The 24,087-nt window shown below is 38.4% G+C and overlaps 1 protein-coding gene across 1 annotated transcript in view; it reads left to right on the forward strand.

The window, feature by feature from the left end:
- ankrd27 (ankyrin repeat domain 27 (VPS9 domain)) overlaps positions 1–24,087 on the forward strand; it is a 95,163-nt gene that overhangs the window by 54,803 nt on the left and 16,273 nt on the right. Inside the window, 9 exon segments of the mRNA XM_052028028.1 lie at positions 6,868–6,950; positions 7,179–7,294; positions 8,008–8,100; positions 10,318–10,515; positions 11,584–11,643; positions 11,736–11,855; positions 13,604–13,648; positions 19,418–19,534; positions 19,902–20,099. Of these exon segments, the coding sequence (XP_051883988.1) occupies positions 6,868–6,950; positions 7,179–7,294; positions 8,008–8,100; positions 10,318–10,515; positions 11,584–11,643; positions 11,736–11,855; positions 13,604–13,648; positions 19,418–19,534; positions 19,902–20,099 (1,030 nt within the window).

A 24,087-nucleotide genomic window follows, 5' to 3' on the forward strand; every position in this document is an offset into this window, starting at 1 on the left:
GTTGACCTTGGTGGACCCCACGGCCTTGGTATACACCGTCCCTCCTGGCACACATCTCATTGATATGGCATGTCCTTTTGAATGAATGTGGTACTACCTTTTCCATGGCAGCCATAAGATACATTGCTGCTGTGTGGCTGCCATGGGGAGTGTCCTTCTCATAGTGGGGTGCAGCAAAGTGTCTAAAGGTGCACTAAATACCCATTATCCAGTTGGTAAATGAGCAGGTCATGTTTTAGCTCAACTTTTCAAGTGTTAACCACCCTAGAACTGTTTCAAATGTCTTTTTGGCCAATATCACAAATTCTTTTGGCGATCTACCTGAGCATTGGTGTGAAATGCAACAGCAGTTTGCTGCAAGAGCAAGGTAAAATTCAGCTGAAGTGACAATTTTGTTTTTACACATAACTTGATATCTTACTGATAAAATGTTAATACTAATCCCTCAATGATCATAGTTTTGATAAATCTAATTTCTGTGGCAATTTTAAGAAAATAGTACAAGAATATGAGATGCCTTTTACTTTCATAGGATGCTTAATTGTTTGTGATCTCATTATATTGATCCATTATTGTCTTCCAGAGTGGCAAATTATGTTAAGTGATTGGTCAATTGAGATTCAGTGGCAGATATTGAAAGGACTTTTCAGAACACACAGAATGGATATATTTCAAGAAGAAAGAAAAATAACAAGGGGAGAATCCACTGTCAATGGTTAATTAAAAAATTTGTATAAAGTTAGCAGATGGGACAGAACATAAAAACAGCAAAGACTGATTAAGAGATTAATAAGGAAAGGAAAGATGGAGGCAAAGTTAGCGAGAAATATTAAACACAATTTCTACAGATGTTTAAAGAGTCAGAAAAGTGACTGTTGCTTCTATAGAAGGTGAGCCTAAGGAAGTAATAATGGAAAATAGGAAGATGGCAGATGCATTAACCAGGTACTTTGCTGGGTCTTCACTAGAGAGGATAGCATCCCTCATGTAAGAATTGGAAGGGAGGGAGGAACTCGGCTAGTTTACAATCACCAGGGAAGTTGTATGGACCAACTTGTTTGAATTACGTGCTTATAGACTTCATCCAAGGATTTTAAAAGGAGTGGTTAATGAGATTGTTGATGCATTGGTTTCTAAATATTCAGAGTACCCTGGATTCAGTGAAGGTTCCATTAGACTAGAAAGTAGCAAATGTAACCCCTTCATTCGAAAAGATGGACGTAATACAGGAAGTTGCAGCTGACTTGTGGAAAATATTAGAAGCTGCTATTAATGAGGTTTTAGCAAGACACTTGGAAAAATTGAAGGTAATATGGCAAAGTCATTGTGATTTTGCAAAAGAGAAATTGGAGTTCTTTGAAGTAATATTGTGTGCTGAGGATAGAAGAGGAACAGTAGATGCACAGTCCTCAAATTTCCAGAAAGCATTTGATAAGGTACAGCATCAAATCTAAGAATACTGTAGAAAATTGAAACTTGTAGTGCAGGAGATAACATTTTGGCCTGGAGAGAAGAATGACTGATTAACAGGAAGCAAAGAGTAGAAATATATCAGTTTTTTCTAGTTGGCAGGATGTAATTGGTAATGTGTTACAGGGCACAGGGGTCAATGCTGGAGCCTGGCCCTCTTTCAATTTAAGTAAATGACTTGGATGAAGGCACTGAAGTATGGTCACTAAATTTGCTGAAGACACAAAGATAGATGGAAAAATTAAAATGTTGAGAAATAAAGAGGCTGCAAAGGGATATGGATAGCTTAAGTGAGTGGACGAGATGTGTTAGATGGATTGTGGGGAAAATGTGAAACTCTAATTTTACAAGAAAAATAAAAAAAAGCCTATTTTATAAATGGCGAAAGACTGCAGAACTCTGAAGTGCAGAAGGATCTAGATCACCTTGTGCATGATTTTTAGAAGTCCAGTAAGGACATTTTCTTATGTCTGGCCTGTCGAGCCTGCCCCACCATTCAATAAGATCATGGCTTTTCAGGTCATGGACTCAGCTCCACTGACCTGCCTTTTCCCCATAACCTTTAATTCCCCTAGTATGCAAAAATCTATCTAACTGTGTCTTAAATATATTTAATGAGGTAGCCTCAACTGCTTCCTTGGGCAGAGAATTCCACAGATTCCCTACTCTCTGGGAAAGGCAGTTTCTCCTCATCTCCGTCCTAAATCTATTCTCCCAAATTTCCAAATCATTAAAGTATATCATGAATAGTTGCAGGCCTAGCACCGATCCCTGTGGCACCCCACTCACCATGGATTACAAACCAGAGAAAGGCCCATTTATCCCAACTCTCTGCCTTCTATTGGTTAACCAATCCTCTATCCATGCTAATACATTACCTCCAATTCCATGCATCCTTATCGTATGGATAAGTCTTTTATGCGGCACCTTATCGAACACCTTCTGGAAGTCCAAGTATACCACATCTACCTGTTCCCCTCTTTCCACTGCACTCATTATATTCTCAAGGAACTCCAGTGAGTTTGTCAAACAGGACCTGTCCTTCCTGAATCCATGCTGTGTCTGCCTGATGGAACCACATATCCAGATATCTTGCTATTTCTTCCTTAATGATAGCCTCAAGCATTTTCCCAACTACAGACGATAAGCTAACTGGCCTCTCGCTATCTGCCTTTTGCCTACATCCTTTTTTAAACAGTGGCGTGACATTTGCTGTCTTCCAATCTGCTGGGACCTGCCCAGAGTCCAGAGGATTTTGATAAATTATCACAAACGCGTCTACTATAACTTCTGCCATTTCTTTCAGTACCCTAGGATGCATTCCATCAGGACCAGGGGACTTCTCTACTTTTGGCCCACTAGTTTGCTCAGCACTACCTCTTTAGTGACAGCGATTGTATCAGAGTTCTCACCTCCCATCGCATCCATAACATCTCTCTTTGGCATGTTAGTCGTGTCCTTCACAGTGAAGACGGACAGAAAATAGAAGTTCAAGGCCTTGGTCATTTCCACATTACCCATTATTAATTCCCCCTTCTCATTTCCAAGGGGTCTATGTTCATCTTAGCCACCCTTTTGTACTTTATATGATTATAAAAACTTCTACCATCTGTTTTTATATTTTGTGCTAGTTCACTTTCATAATCTATCTTCCCTCATTGCTTGATTAGTGGTTCTATTGTTGCCTTGTAAAGTTTTCCCAATCTTCCAGTTTCCCACTACTCTTGGCGACTTTGTATGCATGAGCTTTTAGCTTGATGCCTTCTTTTATTTTCTTAGTTATCCAAGGCTGGGTCTCCCCACCCTTACCGCCCTTGCTTTTAACTGGAATATACTTTTGTTGAGCACTGAAAAATCTCTTTGAAAGTCTTCCACTGTTCTTCAACTTTCCCAGCATGTAATCTGTGTTCCCAGTCTACACTAGCCAACTCCTCCCTCATGCCATTATAGTCTCCTTTGCTTAGGCATAATACACTAGTTTTAGATCGAACTATTGCACCTTCTATTTGTATGAGAAATTCAATCATACTGTGATCATTTTTTCTGACTACAAGATAGTTAATTTTACCTGTCTCATTGCACAGGACCAGATCCAAGATAACATTTTCCCTTGTAGGTTCACTAACATGCTGTTCAAGAAAGCCATCATGGATGCATTCTATGAAGTCCTCCTCAAGACTGCCTCAATCAACTTGATTTGCCCAATCTATGTGCAAGTCAAAGTCCCCCATGACAACTGCCGTTCCAGTCTTACATGTCTCATATATTTCTTGATTTATTGCCTGGGCCACTGTAATATTATTATTTGGTGGCCTATAGATAACCGTCACCAGTGATTTTTTTTTCCCCCCCCTTTACTATTCCTAATCTCTACCCAGATGAACTCAACATTCTGCTCCTTAGATCTTGTATCGTCTCTCACTATTGCCCTGATCTCACCTTTAATTAAGAATGCTACCCCACCTCACTTACCTTCCTGCCTATCCTTCCGTATTACCTGATACCCTTGAATGTTTAATTCCCAATCATCTCCATCCTGCAACCACGTTTCTGTGATGGCCAGTAAATCATACCCCTTGTACTGATTTGTGCCATATTTCACTGATCTTGTTTCAAATACTAGGAGCATTCAAATAAAGTGCCCTTACACTCATTGTCCTTTTAGAATCTAGTAATCTTTGTGTCCTTTGCATTTGACTTTTCTGTATTTCATTCTTTTCTAACTTTTTCTTTGGTCTCTGCATTGCTTCCCTCTGTCTTTCTGCATGGATTCCCATCCCCCTGCCATATTAGTTCAAATCCTCCCCAACAGCACTAGCAAACAATCCCCCTAGGTCATTGATGCCGGTCCTGCTCAAGTGTAGACTGTCCGGTTTGTGCTGGTCCCATTTACCCCAGAACTGGAGGTCCCAGTTACCTCCAGAACAGAGGTCTGGAGGGTTATGGACTGGGTGCAGGTAAATGGGAGTAGCAGAATACCGTTTCGGCACAGACTAGAAGGGCTGAATGGCCTGTTTTCTGTGCTGTAGTGTTCTATGGTTCTAACTGGTTTCAATGCCCCAGGCATCTGAAACCCTCCCTCCTGTACCACTGTTCAAGCCACATATTCATCCTAACTATTGCTGCTATTCCTACTCTGACTATCACGTGGCACAGATAGAAATCCTGAGATTATTACCTTTGAGGTCCTACTCTTTAACTTATCTCCTAACTCCCTAAATTCAGCTTGAAGGAACTCATCCCACTTTTTTTTCTTATATCCTTGGTACCTACATGCACCATGACAATTGGCTGTTCACCGTCCCCTTCCAAAATGCCCTGCAGCCGCTCCAAGACATCCCTGACCCTTGCATCCGGGAGGCAACACAGCAACCGGGAGTCCACAGCCACACAAGTTCCTGTCTATTCCCCTTACCCTAGAATCCCCTACCACTATAGCTCTGCTACTCTTTTTCCTGCCCAGCAGAGCCACTCATGCTGTCATGATCCTGGCCACTGCTGCCTTCCCCTGATGGGCCATCTTCCCCAACAGTATCCAAAGTGGTATATCTGTTCTGGATGGAGCTGACTGCCGGGGACTCCTGCACTTCCTTCCTGCTACTGCTCTGCCTGTTGGTCACCCACTCCCTATTTTTCCCTAGGCGCTTAAACTGTTGTGTGAGCAACTCAGTAAACGTGTTAACCACAACACTTCCTGCATTGCAGATGCTCCGAAGTGAATCCTAGGTGGGGAAAGCAAGTAATTAGGAAAACTAGCAGAACATTTTTCTTTATTGTAAAGGGAATATAAAATTAGGGAGGTTGTGCTTTAGTCACACAGGGTATTGTTGAGATTATATCTGGAGTACTGTATACACTATTGATCTTCTTATTTAAAGAAGGATGTAACTGCATTTGAAGCAGTTCCAAGAAGGATTACTGGACTAGGTTGTCTCATGAAGAAAAACTGGACAGGTTAGGATGCATCTCCTGAAAGGTGAGAGAGGATTGGAATGAAAGCTATGTGCCCCTGAGGAGCCCTGATGGGTTGGTTGAATGTGAAATGTTTGTACCTTTTTGTGGGAAAGCCTAGAACAAGGGCTGACTGCTTTCTTAAATTAGAATGAGCCCATTTAAGACGGGATGAGGAGAAAAGTTCTCTCTCAGAAGATCATGATTCTTTGGAACTTCCTTCAAAGATCATGGAAGCAGAGTCTTTGAATATTGTTAAGGCAGAAGTAGATAGATTTGTGATAAACAAGGGGGTGAAAGGGTAAGAGGGAGTGCAGAATTGAGGTTACAGCCAGGTGAGCCATGATCTTGTGGAATAGCAGAGTAGATGAGAGGACCAAGTGGCCAGCTCCTCCTCCTGTTCCATATGTTCCTGTGGGGCATTCCAGAAGGGAATATCTGGGTAATAGAGTCTGATGCCAAGAAAGGACTAGACTGCTGCCTCTAGGTGTCCAGATATGGTTCTTGTCTTTTGCAACTGACGTGTGTCAACCAAGAGTTTGATGGATATGTTTGTTATGATGAAGATTGTATTCCCTGGAGCATTCATTTAGTTAGCTATGACTGTTATAGTAACCCATATGGTAGCAGGGGGTTTATTCTCTAGAATTAGGCGTAATAGGCACAGGAGTCAATTTACAAAGACTGAATTCCATCATTTGGCACAGGGCAATGCAAGTCAGTGACTCTTCTATTTCATTGAGCTGTGAAGACATCAACAAGAGCAGTGACAAGCCTTTTTTTTGTTTGTGGATATTGCAATTGAAATCTCTCTCAACTGAATCTGAGGGTTGCTGCCAAGGCTTCTAATTCCTTGCCAGTGCTTAAATGTATCACAACTTAAACCCACTGGTATATTTTCCAGAGAGCACCATGTGGTGTGTGTGAGAGGGTGGAAGGGGGAATGGGAAGTGAGTGTGGAGGGAGGTGAGTGGTGTTCCTGCTTGTAAGCATGCAATGATGGTTGCTTCAGAGAATACCAAGAAAAAAAAACAAAGGATTGCTCTGAAGTCTGGGAAGTTGGCAGAATACTAAGGAAACAGGTGAATAATAAAGAATTGACACAGGAACTAGAGAGAAGAATAAGTGGCAGTGTAACATTATAAATAAGGGAAGAGATCAGTCTGACAGGACCATAGGTTTAAGTCCTGGCTGACTGCAAATGTTATACTCGTGACTCCAGAATCGATCACGTGTCATGTTTGCAATATCCCTTTTAAGTACTAATGTTGAATAAGCCACCTGCTGCACTTCTGAGCGAGAATCTCCTTTACTGGAAACATCATAATGGTGACACATTTATTTTGGTTTCTGTACTTAATTCTGTAAATTACTAAGTTTTAAAAATTGCAATTTTAAATAATTACTTGGTGGATCAGCTGGTCTGACAAACTTTCCATTTTGCAGTAGGATGAATGACCCATCTATTGTCACTCCATCTTCCAGAGATGACCGGGGTTACACACCATTACATGTAGCTGCTTTCTGTGGTAAGCATTGATTTGTTACTGTGATCAGACATCCATAAATAGGAAACTTCCATTTTTAAAAAAATTCTCAGATTTTAAGTTACTTTTAATACTTGAAATTGAACATTAAATTTAAGCATAATATACATTGGTCTGCGTACAAAGTGCATTGTTAACTTGGCACTGATGTATAGTAGTTTTGTTTAAAAAGTTGTTTTAAATAATGAGCAAATATAATTTATCATCAAGGCCAACCAATGATGATTGATGTGTTGGTGTCAAAAGGAGGTGCAGTTAATGCTACAGACTATCATGGATCCACCCCACTTCACCTGTCCTGTCAGAAAGGGTATCAGAATGTCACTGTAAGTAAATTTGACTAGGATTTTCAAGACGTGCCTAAAAACTGTTCTTAATATTTCCATGTAAATGTAGTAAAACAAAATATCTTTTGTGTATTCCTATTGTGTACTTTTGACAGGGAAATTAATTAACCATGAAGACTCTCTAATAAGTGTGTAATGTACTGAATGTAAATAAAGAATAATACCATAATTGCAGGATTTGTAATTTGGAGAACTAGTGCTATAATGTTGCTTACTGTCCCCAACCCATATAAGAAATTAGCCCCAGAAGATTTGGGCTATATGACATTTCCTTTTAAAATTAAACACTGCAGATGCTGGAAAACCTGAAAATGTTGGAAATGTTCAGTAGGTCAAGCGGCATCTGTGAAAAGAGAAGCCAGACTAATGTTTCAGATTGATGACCCTTTTATCAGAACTGAAACATTAACTCTGTGCCACCTGACTTGAGTATTTACAACATTTTCTCTCTTATTTAACGTTTCAGCTTAAATTCCATTTAAAAGTAAAACAGCATTATTGAAGGGTCTGAACCTGAAATGTCAACTGTTTATTTCCCTCCATAGATGCTGCCTGACCTGAGTTCCTCCAGCATTTTATGTGTGTTGCTCCAGATTCCAGCATCTTCATAACCTCTTGTGTCAGCATTGTTTACATCTTATTTTAATCAATTAAGGCACAACAGTTTTTAATAATTTTTCTTCAATATATAGTTGCTGCTTCTGGATTACAAGGCCAGCACTGAGGTACAGGATAATAATGGAAATACAGCACTTCATTTGGCTTGTATGCATGGTCATGAAGATGTAAGTTTTAATAAAAGTCTAATATACAGTTTGTTGCTGATATACATAAACGTGGTTCCAGACTCTACACCAGAACATTTATTCGGCTATTTGACTTCATTCCAATTCCCCCTCCTGTAATTTTCCATTGTTTAGCTCTATCTCTTCTTCAGCCTTCCCCATTCACCTCTCCTCTGTTCTCTCTCCTTCTCTTCCACTTTCACTCTCTTCCTCCAGCTCTTATTAGACTCTAAGTTGAGCAATTGGTTTTGTGGGTCTCCACTGTTCCTGATGTTCCAGTGATCACTTCTTACACTCACACTTAAAGATACTAGTGACAACATCAACAAAGCTTGCGTTTATAAAATACCTTTAACATAGAGAAGTGTTTCTAAGCATTTCACGGATTGGGAATCAAAAGTTGGTTATATGCAGCTTTGACTAAGTGACAGAGTCTTATGGCAGCTTTTAAAGAAGGAAAGGCAGAGAGGTTGATGTCACATTGTCAGAGCCAACTTCTAGAAATAGTGAAACTATGAAGAGATTTAAACATGAGGATGACAAGGAAACATCTCCAACCTTTCACTGTCATTAGGCAATATTTCCACGCTTTTTCAAATTTCAGTCATTAAAATTCTCCACATACTTTTTCCCACCTCTCCCTTGTACATCACTGTCCCTGTCCCATTTGTCATTGTAGCCCACTTTTGCTTCACCTTGTGAAATTTCTTTGGTTTAGTCTAGTCTCCATTCTGTTCAAAACGTTATTAAGAACATCCCGGCTCATCAACAATGATGCTTTCTGAGTCTGAATCTTGTGTACCTTATCTCCGCATCATTCTCAATTACTGAGGATTTTAACATGGTTTACCATAATCTCCTCCCAGAAGTGCTAGGACAAAAAGCATGCTTTACATTGAGCATAATGTACTATTTATGAGAATTACCTACCAAGTGGCAGCTGATTATGTCCAAAACATCTGGTATAAGATTGAAATACTATGCTTCTCCTCAATTCTGATCCACTACTTCTTGTCTTAGATTTTACCCTTTCTGAACATTATTAATCCAGCATCAGTGGCTTCTGCTCCTGTATTCCCATAGGCACCAAATATCACACATACATTCTTTTCAACTGAGCATAAAAATAGTGATGAAAGATTTGACACGTGAGGTTTGACCTGCATAGTAAATTGCTTTTCTCCCCAGTGTAGATCTTGATCTAAAACTTCATTAAGTACAGAATAATTGATTTGTATCAGTGCCAGAATTATAATTAACTAGTTTTAATTAAATCAGCAGATATAACAAGAAAATGGGTTTCTGACTGAGAAGGAAACTGCATGAGATTTTATGGAAGCTGATCTGTATGTCAAGTAAAAAGCATTAGGCAAAGATGCAGTTAACCTCTGAATTTGTCTAGTAGTAATTAATTGCAATATAATTGAAGAGGTATTTAAAAATGCAATGTGGCATCATGATGTCAGTATAACCAATGTCAAAACAAGGTTTCCCTCAGCCCCCTTAATATTAACTATATTAACAGTGATAGAAAACAAAAACAGGGATTCTGGTTGATGATGGTGAGCTTTTTATTTCTCCTTACCACTGTCCTGGCAGATATCAAAACCCAGGACAGATCAGGTCAAGGAAATTTCCTGACTTGTGTGATGGTCTCAACCAGTAGAGATCTGCTAACCCAAACCAATTTGCATATCTTGTTCCTATAATTAACAGTGAAGTAACTGACTAGATTATCTAGTTTGGGATTTGGTAGACAAATAAATGTGACTGGAGGATATTTCTTGCTCTTCCTTGAAAGGATATTACCTGAAATGGAGAATATTTGGGCTTTACTATACCGAAATCTCTTAATTGAAGTCTTTGAAGAATCTATATACATTTGATTTTCAGAATGCCATAAATGGTAAACATATTGAAGTTAGCTATTAATAATTTATAAAATTAATGCAGTGTAATCAAAATGTATCAATATACTTGTCAGAAGTAATTTGTGATGAGGAAAACTAACTGAATACAAGGGAATTTTACTGAAATAGATTATAAGTATATACTTTCTGTTCTGACAAGTACAAAAGTTCATTGCATGTTCAGTTTTAAAATTATCTTTAGATGTATACTTGAATAAATTTTCAGATAAAACTTACAAGCAAAGACTTAAATATACAAATTTGTTCTTTCAATGAAAATTAACAGTCTTATTTTTACTATTTGCAGTGTGTCAAAGCTCTGGTATATTACCAATTATATACCTGTGACTTAAACATGACAAATGACAAAGGTGATACACCTCTCCACATTGCAGCTCGTTGGGGTTATGATGGTATCATTCAGGTTCTACTGGAGAATGGAGCTAATACTGAAATTCAGAACAAGATGAAAGAAACACCATTGCATTGTGCACTCAATTCTAAGGTAGTAGAAACTATATTGATCTGTTTATTGATGCATCCTGAAGATGCTTATACTGAGATCACATCATTTGGCAGTACAATTTAGAAGGAGAAAAGGTCATTAATACAGATCAATAAATATGAGTTATTTAAGTTTGAAAGTTGCAGAATCTATCTCAACATTATGAGGTATTACTATGGTTATTTTAGTAACATTGTATTTTTGTTTCTCCAAATTCAATCTGTCTTTTGAAGTGCTTCACTGTGATTCACTGTTAAAAAATATAGTGATTCACTGTTAAAAGGAAATATTCCAGTTAGTAATTATATATTTTGGGCACAAAGACTGACATTTATCTTGTTCATTTGACTTAATCTGTCTTCAAAAGATGAAGGGAAAGGATGAAATAGTTTGAATGCATTGGACTTTTACTAAAACATCACATTCATTAAATTAAAAATCTGATGGGAAGTCAACTTCATTTATCATTCAGCAGTATTTTAATTGAGAGCCATATATCCATACATCCAAAATTATAACCTCTCAAACTCACAAGATCCTAGAACAAATCATTTCAGATATTTATAAGAATATCAAAGTAAAACCTTGAAAATGATGTACTAACAGGGAAGTATTAATTTGTGATTTCTAATATGTTCTTAGTTCCCTTTCTGCAAGATTATATCAGAAGACTTGGTGTATCCTCACAGTTGTTAAAATTAGAAGCGGTTTCATTGTATATACCTGTATATCAGTGGTTCCTTGCTAAAAGAGTATAATTATAAGGCTAGCAAGTAAATTCAACAGCTACAAGATGTACACAGCTTTGGAGAGATTTGAAACACGTCGAAAAATAGTGGTAAATTCAAAGATAAAAATGACAAAAATTAGGAGCAAGGAAAATGAAGCATATGGCTGGAAGGAACATTGTATAATATTGTCTGGCTGGTTCATGTTTATTTTTGGCTTTTCTTGTGTAGTAAAATGCTTTAAGTATAAGAAATGATAATTTTTGTGCACAAGTATCCATTCTAACTGCATTGGTTTGTTAAGAGGTGTGTTTTTAAAAAAAGTTATCTACTTTTATAGATATTAGAGTTGCTGGAAATTACCTTCATTAATACTGACAGACGACAGAGCAAGCAAGAGGTAAATGCTGTTGTCCTTTTAAAGAAGAATGCAAGTTTAAATTTAAATTTTGGATTAGTAACTTATAGAATTTGTTTATTCTGGAAATTTAGTCTATCAGCAGATCGCCTCAGTCTTCCACAGATGCTGGTAGTCAGAAGTCTACTATTTCCACTCCATCATCTGTATCATTTGAGATGAAGCAAGAGGAGGAGAAAGGAAAGTACAAGGAGGTGAAAGCTGTTTTTATTTTTCATATGATGACTGACAATTTTAAGTCTCCGGTTTTCAAGTCAAAAAAATCCACTAAACAACATATGCTGTTTTAGAGACTTCAAGCCTGCTCTAGTGGACTAAATCAAATTAATGTTATTATCTTGCACTTTATTTTCTTGGTCAGGTATGTTATAATCATTTGGAATAAGATTCAGAGGCATGAAGGTGAATGGTGCATAATTCTGCATATGGTACTTTGCTATCTATGAATCGCCAAATCAGTCTTTCATAGAAATGTTTATCCTGTTCTTATGTAGACTAGCATTATTTTAAAATTATTGGATTACCAACCCAGAGGCCTGGAGTAAAGATTGAGAAACGTGAGTTTGCATTCAACAATTGCTGATAAATTTAGTTGAATAAGTAATATGGAATAAAAAAATGGTGCAGTGATGAGTGATCAGGCCAGTAAAATAACTGGATTGTCATAAAAAGACATCAGGTTCACTAGAGTGCTTATATCCTTCAGGGAAGGAAATTGGCTGCCCTTCCTTCATCTGGCCTATATATGTGTGTGTGTGTGTGTGTGTATAGAGATATCTATATACACACACACACACACACACACACACACACACACACACACAAATAAATATAAAAATAAATAATTCCCAATGCACAGTGGTGTGGCTGATTCTTAACTGCCCACTCACATTCCTTTGCAAGTAACTCAGTTCAAGGCGATTAATAGAGAGACAGTAAGTTCCAGCTTTTCAAGTAATGTCCACATCTTGTGAATAAACCTACGTTATGGATAATCATCATATAATTTATATTTATATAAATTATAATTATATAACATGTATACATACAAGGAAGAAGAAATGAATTTTAATGGAAATTTTTGTTCTGTTCACCCCATTCTATCATTTGAATAGATCATTTCCCCAAACAACAGTGACATTTCACATTGTTGCAATGAAATCAAATATTAATTCTCAGGACAATAGTTACAGATATTGTAACTAGTGTCATAAGAGAGCTAATGAATATCTATCCTCAATCAATATGAATGCTAAAATAAAAATATCTCCCATTACTAGTGAATAGAAGGGGAATTCATTTTTGCTTTGAGTGCACATGGCAGACTTTAATGGTATTGTTCTGAAGCACATGAATGATAAGCAATCTGTAAATCCAGATTAGTACAGATGTGAAATTGAAGTCTTATCATTTAGAAAATAACGGAACACACATTTCTGTGAGGTGAGGATTATTATACTGTGACGGCAATGACTGGAAGGCTAAACTTCCCAATTTTGAAAAGGCAATTGAATCTTCCGGAGAAAATAAAAGACACTTAACAATATAATAGCCTTTAAATATACTTTAATGGCCAGCCTGACTAATGATGCAAAATTAAATTATTATACCTCAAGGAAAGTGATGCTTAAGTTATTTTCACTTTTCTGCTTAAAATAATGCAGAAAAATATAACTAGCAACACAAAGGATAAATGAGCTCTTACTGATGTTTTCAAACTCTCAGGTACTATTAACCTGATTTATTTAAACAACTTGACAATAATGTATTCCAAACCAAAGTAATTTTCTGTGTCTATTTAGGATTTTACTCTTTTTAAATTCTGAACAAATCATTTGCCATCTCTGTAAATCTTGCTAACCAGATCTGCTGGAAGGAATTGTACTAAACCAGGTTACCGATTGTTAGGAGGAGGAGCTTAGTATATTACTATTTTTTGCAGGTGGAAAAGTTATTGCGAGCTGTGGCTGATGGAGATGTAGAAATGGTAAGTACAATGCAGTCAGCCTTGAAACCAGATCTGAAAATTATTTGGAAGGGTGAATGTGGGGTTTTCACTGGTTTCCTTTTGATAGTTGTAAATCCATACCGGTGCTTAAACATTGACTACAGTTTTTGTGATTTCAAATATGCACTTAATTGTATTTTATGAATAGAATCCAAAGAATTTGCCTTGTGCCTATTTGGCCAGAGCGAAACAATTTTCTGTAAGCTCTTATGGAATACATGTAAAACTTTATTTCAAAAATAATTGAAGGGATATTTATCATAAAAATTGTTTTCTTTATTCACCATGTAACTCTGGCTTGAGATAAAGTAAAAAAAAAACTAACTTGAAATATGCCCATGTTTATCCAAAGTGCTTTTTGGTTCCCAAAATGATAGAATCAACTTTTGGAAAATGTAGCAAAATTAGATGTTATAGAAATGTTTCATCCTAAATTAGTAAATTCAGGGACAGAAACAGAAAATGCTAGAAATTTTTAGCATATCAGACAGCATCTGTAGAGAAAGAAACAAGAATTAACATTTCAGGCCAATAACAGTAAATTTTAGTATTCTCTAAATATCAGTGCTCTCACAGTTGGTTTATCCTGGTATAATTGTGATTGTGGAGTAACTGGCTTTATACTGTTTAAGTTATTTTAACACGATAGTACTACACTGTTGATATGTTTAGTCCAGAGTAGTGAAGCACTTCATTTTTTGATCCCTTACTTTGATGTAAAAGCATGGAAAAGGCTATGCAAGTTGTATCAAAAGAAAGTTAAACTATTGGTTGGACTACAGCTTTCCTACCCAGCAATCCATTAAAGTAAATTTCTATAACTTTGGGGAAATTTCAAAAACAAGCTGCTATCAAAAGTAAAGTTGTGCGCATTAAATATATATTTAGAACTAATTTTTGGTTTAAGCAAAGACATGTTTAATATTTTTTGTTTTAGTGGAGGTGAAGGAGTATTGTAAACAAAGATTACTGTAGAATACTGTTTGAAGCCCTGTGGTGGACAAATGCTCAGGATTTCATATACTTCTAACAACAGAAAAGGAAGCAACTTGGCCCATGGGGTCCATGCTTACACCCAGGGGAGCATCAGCTCCATTCCCCCTCTCCTTATTTCCTTTACCTCTGCAACTGATTCTCCCTCTCACACAAGCCCATCAACTCCCCTTTCATTTTTCTGCCGTTAACCTACACCAAGGTGTAATTTACAGCAGCCAATTATCCCACCAACATGTTTTTGGGATGTGGGTGGAAGCCAGAGCATCTGGAGGAAACCCTGTGGTCACAGAGAGAATATGAAAACTCTGCATAGACAGCACCTGAGAACCATGGAGCTGCAAGGAAACTAGTTTGGTGTCAGCCTTAATTCAGTGGTAATGTTCTTACCTTTGAACCAGAAGATTGAGGTTCCAAATCTCACTCCAGAAAATGTAAGCACAAAACCAGGCTTGCCATCCAGTGTAATACTGAGGGAGTGCTACACTGCCATGCACACCATTTTTGTTTCAAACATTAAATTCTATCTTCCCACACACCACCTTCCCCCCCCATCCCCGCCTCCCAAAAGCAGATCCAAGACACAGTTCTAGAAAACAACAGGGAGCTATTCCTGGTAGTCTTGCTAATATTTATCCCTTAACCAACATACTAAAATGGATAATAAAGTCATTATTACATTTTTCCATTGTGGGACTTTGCAATGTGAAAAATCCTATAACAGTGAGTACTATTCCAAAGTATGTCTTCATTTGTTAAGCACTTTGGAGTATCCTGAGATTGTGAAAGGTTATAAATAAATGCAAGTTCCAGCAGTAATTCCCCAAGTATTCGATTAGTGAACTGCACCCCTTGCCTTGAAATTAGTGACACAATTCTTTATTTAAAAAGTTTTTTTTTCCATCATTACATCTATTTCTGGCATGCAGAATCTTGGTTAAATTTACATGTAGTTGGAGTGTTGGATAAACTTTCCAGGCTGATTTTCATGTCAAGCCATGTGGCATGACATTATTTCCCTTGCAACATTCCTTTTGGAACATTGCAGGGGAATTGGATCATGTTGTTACGGGATCAATCATCCTTGGGCAGTCTGGAGACAACTTGATCTTCCGAGCACCGTCTTCCCCCACCTCCAAATGTACTGTCCTCCCTGAATATCCATCACTACGTACCCTTGCCTTGATCTGCCTTCCTCCATCCAAGCATCACTGCATCTTCCTGATGTTTCATTCCCAGTTACCATCCCTACCTCCATCCTATGTCCATCAGTGCTGCCCTTTGATTTTCTTTCTGCTTCCTCAGTGACGATCTGTCACTACGAGGCTCCAGTTCACCTATATCTCCCATACTCTTCATACCAGCCACAGAATAGCCCAATCAGGCCACCCGGATCCCCTCAGAAAGCTAGCCTCTAAACCAGGGTGGCAACATTGTCCATCACCTTGCCAAGCTTCTGCTGGAATAAAAGTTTGCAGTGAGACCAATGACCAACCACTGCTAGACAACAGCTGTTGGATACGGTGGAAATTGTAGGCAATAAGTTAGGGAAGCTGTTCTCTTGTGTATGCTGTTCTTTACTAATTTGTTCTTTATTTTCTTTGAAAATACCAGGGAATTAAAAAAAAAATTCATTTGCCACAATGTAGTCAGGTTAATGGAGCACATTTTTCATTGTACCACTCTTCGTAAACCTAGAATTGAAATCTGTCTAATCCTAATGAATAGAAGTGTGAAACTTTGGGTTGTCAGCCAGATGTAGGTCATTAATTTTAATTTGCTTATTTATTATTAAATTCATATTTGCTTCGCATATTGCCGAGTATGATCATGTGTGTCCTGTGACAGTAACAGGAACGTAAGCAGATAACTTAGTTTATTCCAATCTCAGAGTTGAATCTAGTAAAGGGTAAGATGGCAGCTGTTGCTTGAATGGTCAGTTACTGTCAATTATAATTATTAGATACTACAATTTAGAATTAGAAGACAGCAGGTATCTGATGTTAGATGGCCCAGACCTGTATTAACCTAGCCATAATCTTGGCCATCCACTTTAAGGTAATTATTTGGGGTTTGAAAGGAAATAATAACAGTATTGACTGATTAGACAGCAGAAGTTTTGTGTAATTTATTGAATGGGCACTCAATGTCCTGGTTCTCCTGTCCTTTAGTTAACATAACAAACTTTCACTTTTAAGTAGAGTAAGAGAAGAGGTCAGCAATTTGGAAAGTGGTTGTTTTTAGCTTGGCATTGATGCCACTGTTTTACAACATTTAACTTTTTATAGGAGTTATGTACTCAATTCATTCAACTGGCCAGTTAACTTTCATATATATTAATATCGTTAAGCCATGTTTGGCAGATTATATTCATACACATTTTTTTAAAGTAAATTTTACTTATTTCATTAGTTTAAATAAGCAGTAGCAAATGTCCTGATATTTATACTCTTCAATGTTTTGTTTTGTATTCATGGTAAATCACAGATTAAGGGAATTGAGTTTTGTGTGATAGGAAAACTGGAGCTTTACATGGACTATTTATAGTTTAGCATGTCCAAGTTAGAAGTTGATCCCCTCCCAACTGTATAGTTCACTAAGCTGACCATTATGTTCCAATGTCTTTTCAGAAATGTAAAGTAAAATGGACCCTTTGTGTAAATCTATTTACAGATTAAATAATGCACTGAGGCCAAATAATCTAAAAATATACAGGCATGGAATTCCTCTAGTGGTGCAAATGCACAATGCCCTGTACTGGTTTTGCTGAGGTGAGTATCCTTGCAAAGATTAGTACAAGGCCCAAAGTAAAACCTCCCTTAAATCAGTACAGTCAAGCAGTATAGTTAGTTTGGGGCAGAGGTCTGAAAGTACAAGTTGCGGTACTATAAAAGGGAAAAAAAAAACATTTTAAAACCAATTCATGATTTCTGCTGAATTCTAGCTTCAGTCAACTGCTAGTTGCTGTCCTTCAATAAACTAATTGAAAATTCAGTGGCATTAGGTCAGATCAATTAACATTTAATCCTCTTGGTCTTTTTCTGCTACAGCAGAAGGGCAGTAGCTTCATTTGACTGTTGGTCAGATAATAATATTTTATTCTTGTACTGTGGATGCTTGAGAATCTGGGTCAGTTGTGTGAGCTCAGAGTGAGAGGTTTATTGTATTAGCGTAAAAGATCATAGATAATAGAAAATAAAGTGGTTAAGAGTGCAACCTGTATTAAATATTTTGTTTCTTTTTATTTGATTATAATCAGTTTTCAGCTTTTATTCTGTAGAAACTGGCCACTGAATTAGTATTATGAATAAAAAGAAATTCTCACATTTTTGGCAGTATCACCAGAGAACTAATGTTTAGTTTTCAGCTTTTTATTCTTGTGCCAGTAACCAGGCACTAGAGTAAAATTTAAGTCAATGGGAATGGAATGGGAAACATACTCCATTGACTGGAGTCATACCGTGCAGTAAGGAAACTAATTATGTCTATTTGGTAGTCAGTCATCTCAGTCTCAGGATGATTCTATAAGCAGTTTCTTGGAGTGGTGTCCAAGGCCCAGTCATGTTCAGCTGCTTCATCCACTACCTTCATTCTATCCATGAAGTTCGAAGTGGAGATGTTCACTGATGATTGTACATTTGAAAATTCTCAGATGAAGCTCTGTATTCCTAGATCTTTAAGGCATGATCTGAAAAGTGATGTTTATATTCGCCAGCCAAATACCAGGCGAGAGAATGTAACCCTGGACCCTTGCCATTTAAGTACACTACAACTACTGAATCCCTATCTTGGAGTTTGATGTTAACCAAAAACCTAGCTGGGCCTAAATATTGCAGCTACAAGAGCGATTGAGATATGAAGTTTTCAGCAGTGAATGACTTGTCTTTCTGCCATCCTAGAGGGACGATACAAGTGTGTGATGGAATACCCTTAACATGCCTAGATGAGTGCAGTCCAATAGCAATTACACTTAATGTTAGCCAAATTAAATCAACCCATCTGAGCTGCCATTCCATCTACCACCTTAAATGCTTGCTTCCTTCATCAATGCACAATGGCAGCAGTGTATACCATCTACCAATTTACTAAAGTTGCTGCAGTAGCACCTCTTAAATGTGTGACCTATACTAACAAGGATAAGAAAGAGAGACCAATAGGAACATCACCACATGCCGTTTTCCCTCCAAGTCACACTCTGTCTCAAGTTAGAAATACAAAGCTCTTCATCGTTCTTGTGTCCAAATGATTTAAAAGTCTATGGTGAGTAATGTGATTAACTGAAAATATTCTTAATTCTTTGAAAACTTTGGAGTTGGTACTCCCTTGCAGCTCATTACATAGATAACGTAGCATCTCAATGTTAAACAATGTTATGAGCTCCCTAATTATGGGGATGAATCTTTTCTTTGATTTGCCAGAAAAATTGAGCAAAAAATAAAGCAATTTGTACATATAAGCATCCTAACACATCCTTAGAATGTACGTTAGGAACAATATATAGCAGTTTCATGTTGAAACACTCGCAATACTTCATACAATTAAATACATTTTATGAAGTGCAGAGGCTGTTGAAATGCAAGTAGGTGCAAATGTTCTGTATTGGTACTTGCCTGAAACAAATATAGAACAAGTGATTGTTCTTTTGTTTGGGAAATTGTTTTCACTCTGAGAGAAATTAGTGCAGGTTTCTCTTTTGCCCAGCCCACTATCCCCTTCTGCCTGGAGCATAATCTCTCATTGTGTTATATTCTGTAGGTACGATATCTGTTAGAATGGGTGGATGAAGATCCAGAGGAGGAGGATGGACTTGTGTTGAAACCAGAATTCTGCCACCCTTTATGTCGGTGTCCAAAGTGTGAACCTGCACAGAAGGTATTGTAGCTTCACCTGCTGCAAGCTGTTTATTTGTGCAAGGTTGTGATTTCTTAAACAATGATCACAGCAATTGATATACAGTTCCAAAACTGCAGTTGATGACTTAGGCAAGAAGCTTTCTGTACTAAGCTCCAGGATGCTTTCTACAATTGAAATTAAAGAAAAAATTACTTAGCTAATTTTAGCTTATTTTTAATATCAACCTCAGAATAAATTATCTCTATTTGTCTTACCTTATTTAAATACGCTCCACCTCTCTTTGAGCTAGCATAGTGATTGTGATACATGCTTATGTTATTCTACATTTGAGGATTGCTGTGCACTGTGTTAATCCTAAGACTAATGGCTATTGTGATTGCTATAGAAACTTTCCAGTGTTACTGTAAATGGATTGGGTGTGAATTCTGCCAACCAGGATGGGTTTACTCCATTACATGTGGCAGCTCTCCATGGACATTTTGACTTGGTTTCACTACTGCTACGCCATGGTGCCAGTGTAAACATAAAAAATTCCTATAATTCAACCCCACTCCACCTGGCTTGTCAACACACTGACGTACAGGTAGGCAAAGAAAAAGTTGTCTTATATTAAAGTTTTGTATGTGCAATATACCAAACGTCTGTTTCCTGACAATGATTACCCTTAAAAATACTGTTGAGCCTTGGAGTTGTACATTCTATGCTTTTGTATCTAAGAACAAGTGTTTCATGTTCAGCAACTGCATACTGAGGGTTGGCAATGTCGGAACTCCAAACATAGGGAATCGTGGCATGGTTTCCACTGCGATCCTACTCAGTCCATAAGGTTTTAGATCAGAGTGCAATATCAGGTAAATTCAAGTAGAAACAATAGATGGAATTAATATAAAATGTTGAGGAAACGATAGTGGATCAGTCTATTTTACAACTAGTATTGTTTAACAAGATGGTCTTAATTAGTTAGTATTTAGTAGAAGGATTCATTGGGGAAGAGTGTTACAGTATAATAGAATTCCTCTTTGAGTTTGAGAGCAATGTAATTAAAAATAAAATTATGGTTTTAAATTGAGCCAATTGTATTGATATGTGGTTTAGAAAGCCACCTTCATTTAGGTAATTATATTAAAAGGCGTGATGGCAGATGAGCAAAAGTGAGCATTTAAAGAAATAATTTCTAATTCTGAACAAGTGCAAATTCCCTTGAGGAATTAAGCAATAAAGGAAAATTGTCCAAACCAAGGCTTGGAATATTCTAAAAATAGTACTTGAGGCTTGGTAGAGGTCTGGTTGTTAATATAGATAAATTAATAAAGAGGGTAAATCCAGAAAATGAAATTAAAGGTAAAAAAATATAAAAAAGATGGTAACAACTTCTGGTAAGGGAACTGAGAACAATCCAGTTTGGACAGGAGCGTGTTTGAGGATTAGTTATGACTGTGATGAAAAGCAGAACAGGTTCAAGGGATCATAAGGTCTTGCTACTCTGATCACAGCAGGAGCATTGTGTACGGTTAAGATTTCCTTGCCTTAAAAAGCATATACTTGCTATAGGTTTGTGGGATGGTGGATCTGTCATAAGAGGTGTAATTGAGTAAGTTAGGCCTCTCTCAAAAGAAGGGATTGGCCATTTAGGACTGAAAAGAGGAGAAATTTATTTACTTGGAGGCTGATCATCAGGTATCTATACTAATCTCACAGCATTCTATGCATTGGCATTCAAGTGCACATGTTGATACCACTTAAATGTTATAGGAGTCTTTGCCTCCACCATATAGTGGAAAAAAATTCAACTCATTAACAGTCAAATACAATTACTATATGTACAATTACTATATTAATATTTCATATCATTTGTATTAACACATCAATTAGTATATACAATCACTATAGTACAATTATTATATGTCTCCACCATATAGTAAAAAAATTCAACTCATTAACAGTCAAATACAATTCCGCAACAGCTGTGTAGTTAATAGTTGCCTCTTGTCCAATTTCATTTTTCCTGGAGCAATTCATTGCAACTTATTATTCTGATGGATTTTACCAAAAAAATAAAGGTTTGCATGTTTTGAGCCTACTGCACATTAAATGGATTATCAGAACTGATCCAGTGTTGCAGCAGCAGCCATAAATTAACCTTGGATCTGGTTATCCTTTGTCTAAGATTATAAACATTCTTGGACTGACTTTTCCTCCTTCATATCCTTTTACAATGACCATACTAATGTGAATGAGTTATTGTCGAATGTGATTCTTCCTAGGGAAATAATTTTTTTTTAAACACAACCCCAGTAAGAATCTTACTTCGGCATACCAGCCTGTATATTCAACTTCTTTTCAGAGAAAGTACTTGCTGGTTTCTCGTTCCACTAATTCTACTTGACTGACTGAGTTCTTCCAGCATGTGACCTCCCCAGGCATTGATGATCAGTGAGTGGTCAGGTGTTCATAGGATCATTGATCATCAACAAGCAGCACATGTTGTAGTTGTGTAGACGCAAAGAGACTGCAGATGCTGAATCTGAAACAACAAAACAAATCTGCTGGAGGAACTCAGTGGGTCATGCAGCATCTGTGGGAGGAAGGAAATTGTCAACATTTCAGGTTGAAACCCTGCATCAGAACTGAGTGGAGAGGAGAGATGGCTGGTATAAAGAGAAGGGGAGTGGTGAGGAAGGATTTTGAGGCAATTGGTGGACTGAGGAGGGGTGTAAGATGACAGGCAGGTTGTGCCAGGTAGGGGAGGTGGGTGGGGGTGGAGTGGGGAGACAGTGGCAGTGAATGATAGATGGAGGCAGACAGAGGGAGAGGAAAAGAAAAAAAACAGTTGGTGGGGGAGGGAGGTGTGACAGGGGAGACAGCTGCTGGAGCGGAGGACTAAGCAGGAATACAAACGCTACCAGAGCTTGGATCAGATAAGTAAAGGAAGGTGAGAATGGGCACCACTAGGGACAGGTTGAACGGCAGTGGAACCAGGTGGGGGGGGGGGGTGGTGGTGGGAGGGTGAAACCTGTGTGTAAAGTGGGTGGATGGAACCAGGAGGGGAGGAAGGGGACGAAGATGGATGAAGGGAGAACTGGGGGAGGGTGGGAAAAGGGACAAAAATCGAGGACCGGAGGATCAGAAGGGGGGGGGGGTGGGGTGGGGGGGGGGGGGGGGGGGAACGGAAAAGGAACAGTGGTGGTTTACATAAAATTGGAAAATTCAATATTCATGCATTGGGTTGTAGGCTACCCAGGAGGAATATAAGATGTTGCTCCTCCAGTTTGCATTGTGGTTCCATCCTGGCAGTAGAGAAGGTCAAGGATGGACAGGTCAGTGTGGGATAGGAAGGGGATTTGAAATGGTCTGCAATTGGGAGTTCGGGATGGCCATTGCAGACTGAGCGTGAGGTGTTCTGTGGAACATTCGCCAAGTCTGCGCTTGGTCTCGCCGATGTAGAGGAGGCCACATCAGGAGCACTGAATGCAGCAGACAAGGTCGGAGGAGGTACATGTGAACCTTTGCCTCATCTGGAAGATCTGTTTCGGTCCCTAAATGGTGGTGAGGGAGGAGCTGTAAGGACAAGTGTTATATATACTGCAAGGGTAGGGGAAAGTGCCAGGGGTCAGAGAGGATGAGCGGACCAGCGAGTCATGGAGGGAGTCATCCCTGTGGAAGGTGGACAGGGTGGGGAGGAGATGTGGCTGATGGTGGGATCACGTGCAGCTGGTGGAAGGATGACGAAGGATGATGTGCTGGATGCAGAGGGCTCGTAAGGTGAAAGGTAAGGACCAGGAGAACTCTGTCTCTGTTCTGTCTGGAGGAGGTGGAGTGAGAACAGAAGAATGAGAAATAGAGGAGATGTGGGATTGGGCTCCATCCACCACAGCAGAAGGGAAGCCACGCTTCCTGAAAAAGGGGGACATTTCAGATGTCCTGGAACAGAAAGTCTCGTATTGAGAGCAGATGTAGCGGAGACGGAGAACTGGGAGAAAGGAGTGGCATCTTTACAAGAGACAGAGTGGGAAGAGGTGCAGTCTAAGTAGCTGTGGAAGTCAGTGGATTTATAGTAAATATCAGTGCATAGTTTGTCTCCTATGATGGAGACAAAGAGATCTAGAAAGGGAGAGAAGTGTTGGAAATGGTCCATGTGAATTTGAGAGCAGGGTGGAATTGATGGTGAAGGTGATAAAATTGATGAGTTCTACACGGGTGCAAGAAGCAGCACCATTGCAGTCATTGATGTAACAGAAAGAATTGGGGAGCGGTACCAGAGAAGGTTTGGGACAGGGACTGTTCCACGTAGCCAACAAAAAGACAGGCATAGCTGGGGCCCATGTGGATGCCCATGACACCACCTTTGATTTGTAGAAAGTGAGAGGAGTCAAAAGAGAAGTTGTTTAAGGCAAGAACAAGTTCAGCCAGGTGGATGAGTGTTGGTGGAGGGGAACTGGTTGGATCTTTGTTGTAGAAAGAAGCAGAGGGCTTTTAGACCTTTCTGATGGGGGATGGAGGTGTATAAGGACTGGACATCCACAGTGAATATGAGGAAGTGGGGGCCTGGGGAGTTGGAAGCATGCAAGGTG

Source organism: Pristis pectinata, chromosome 13, assembly GCF_009764475.1.
Source record: "Pristis pectinata isolate sPriPec2 chromosome 13, sPriPec2.1.pri, whole genome shotgun sequence".
Classification (NCBI taxonomy): domain Eukaryota; kingdom Metazoa; phylum Chordata; class Chondrichthyes; order Rhinopristiformes; family Pristidae; genus Pristis; species Pristis pectinata.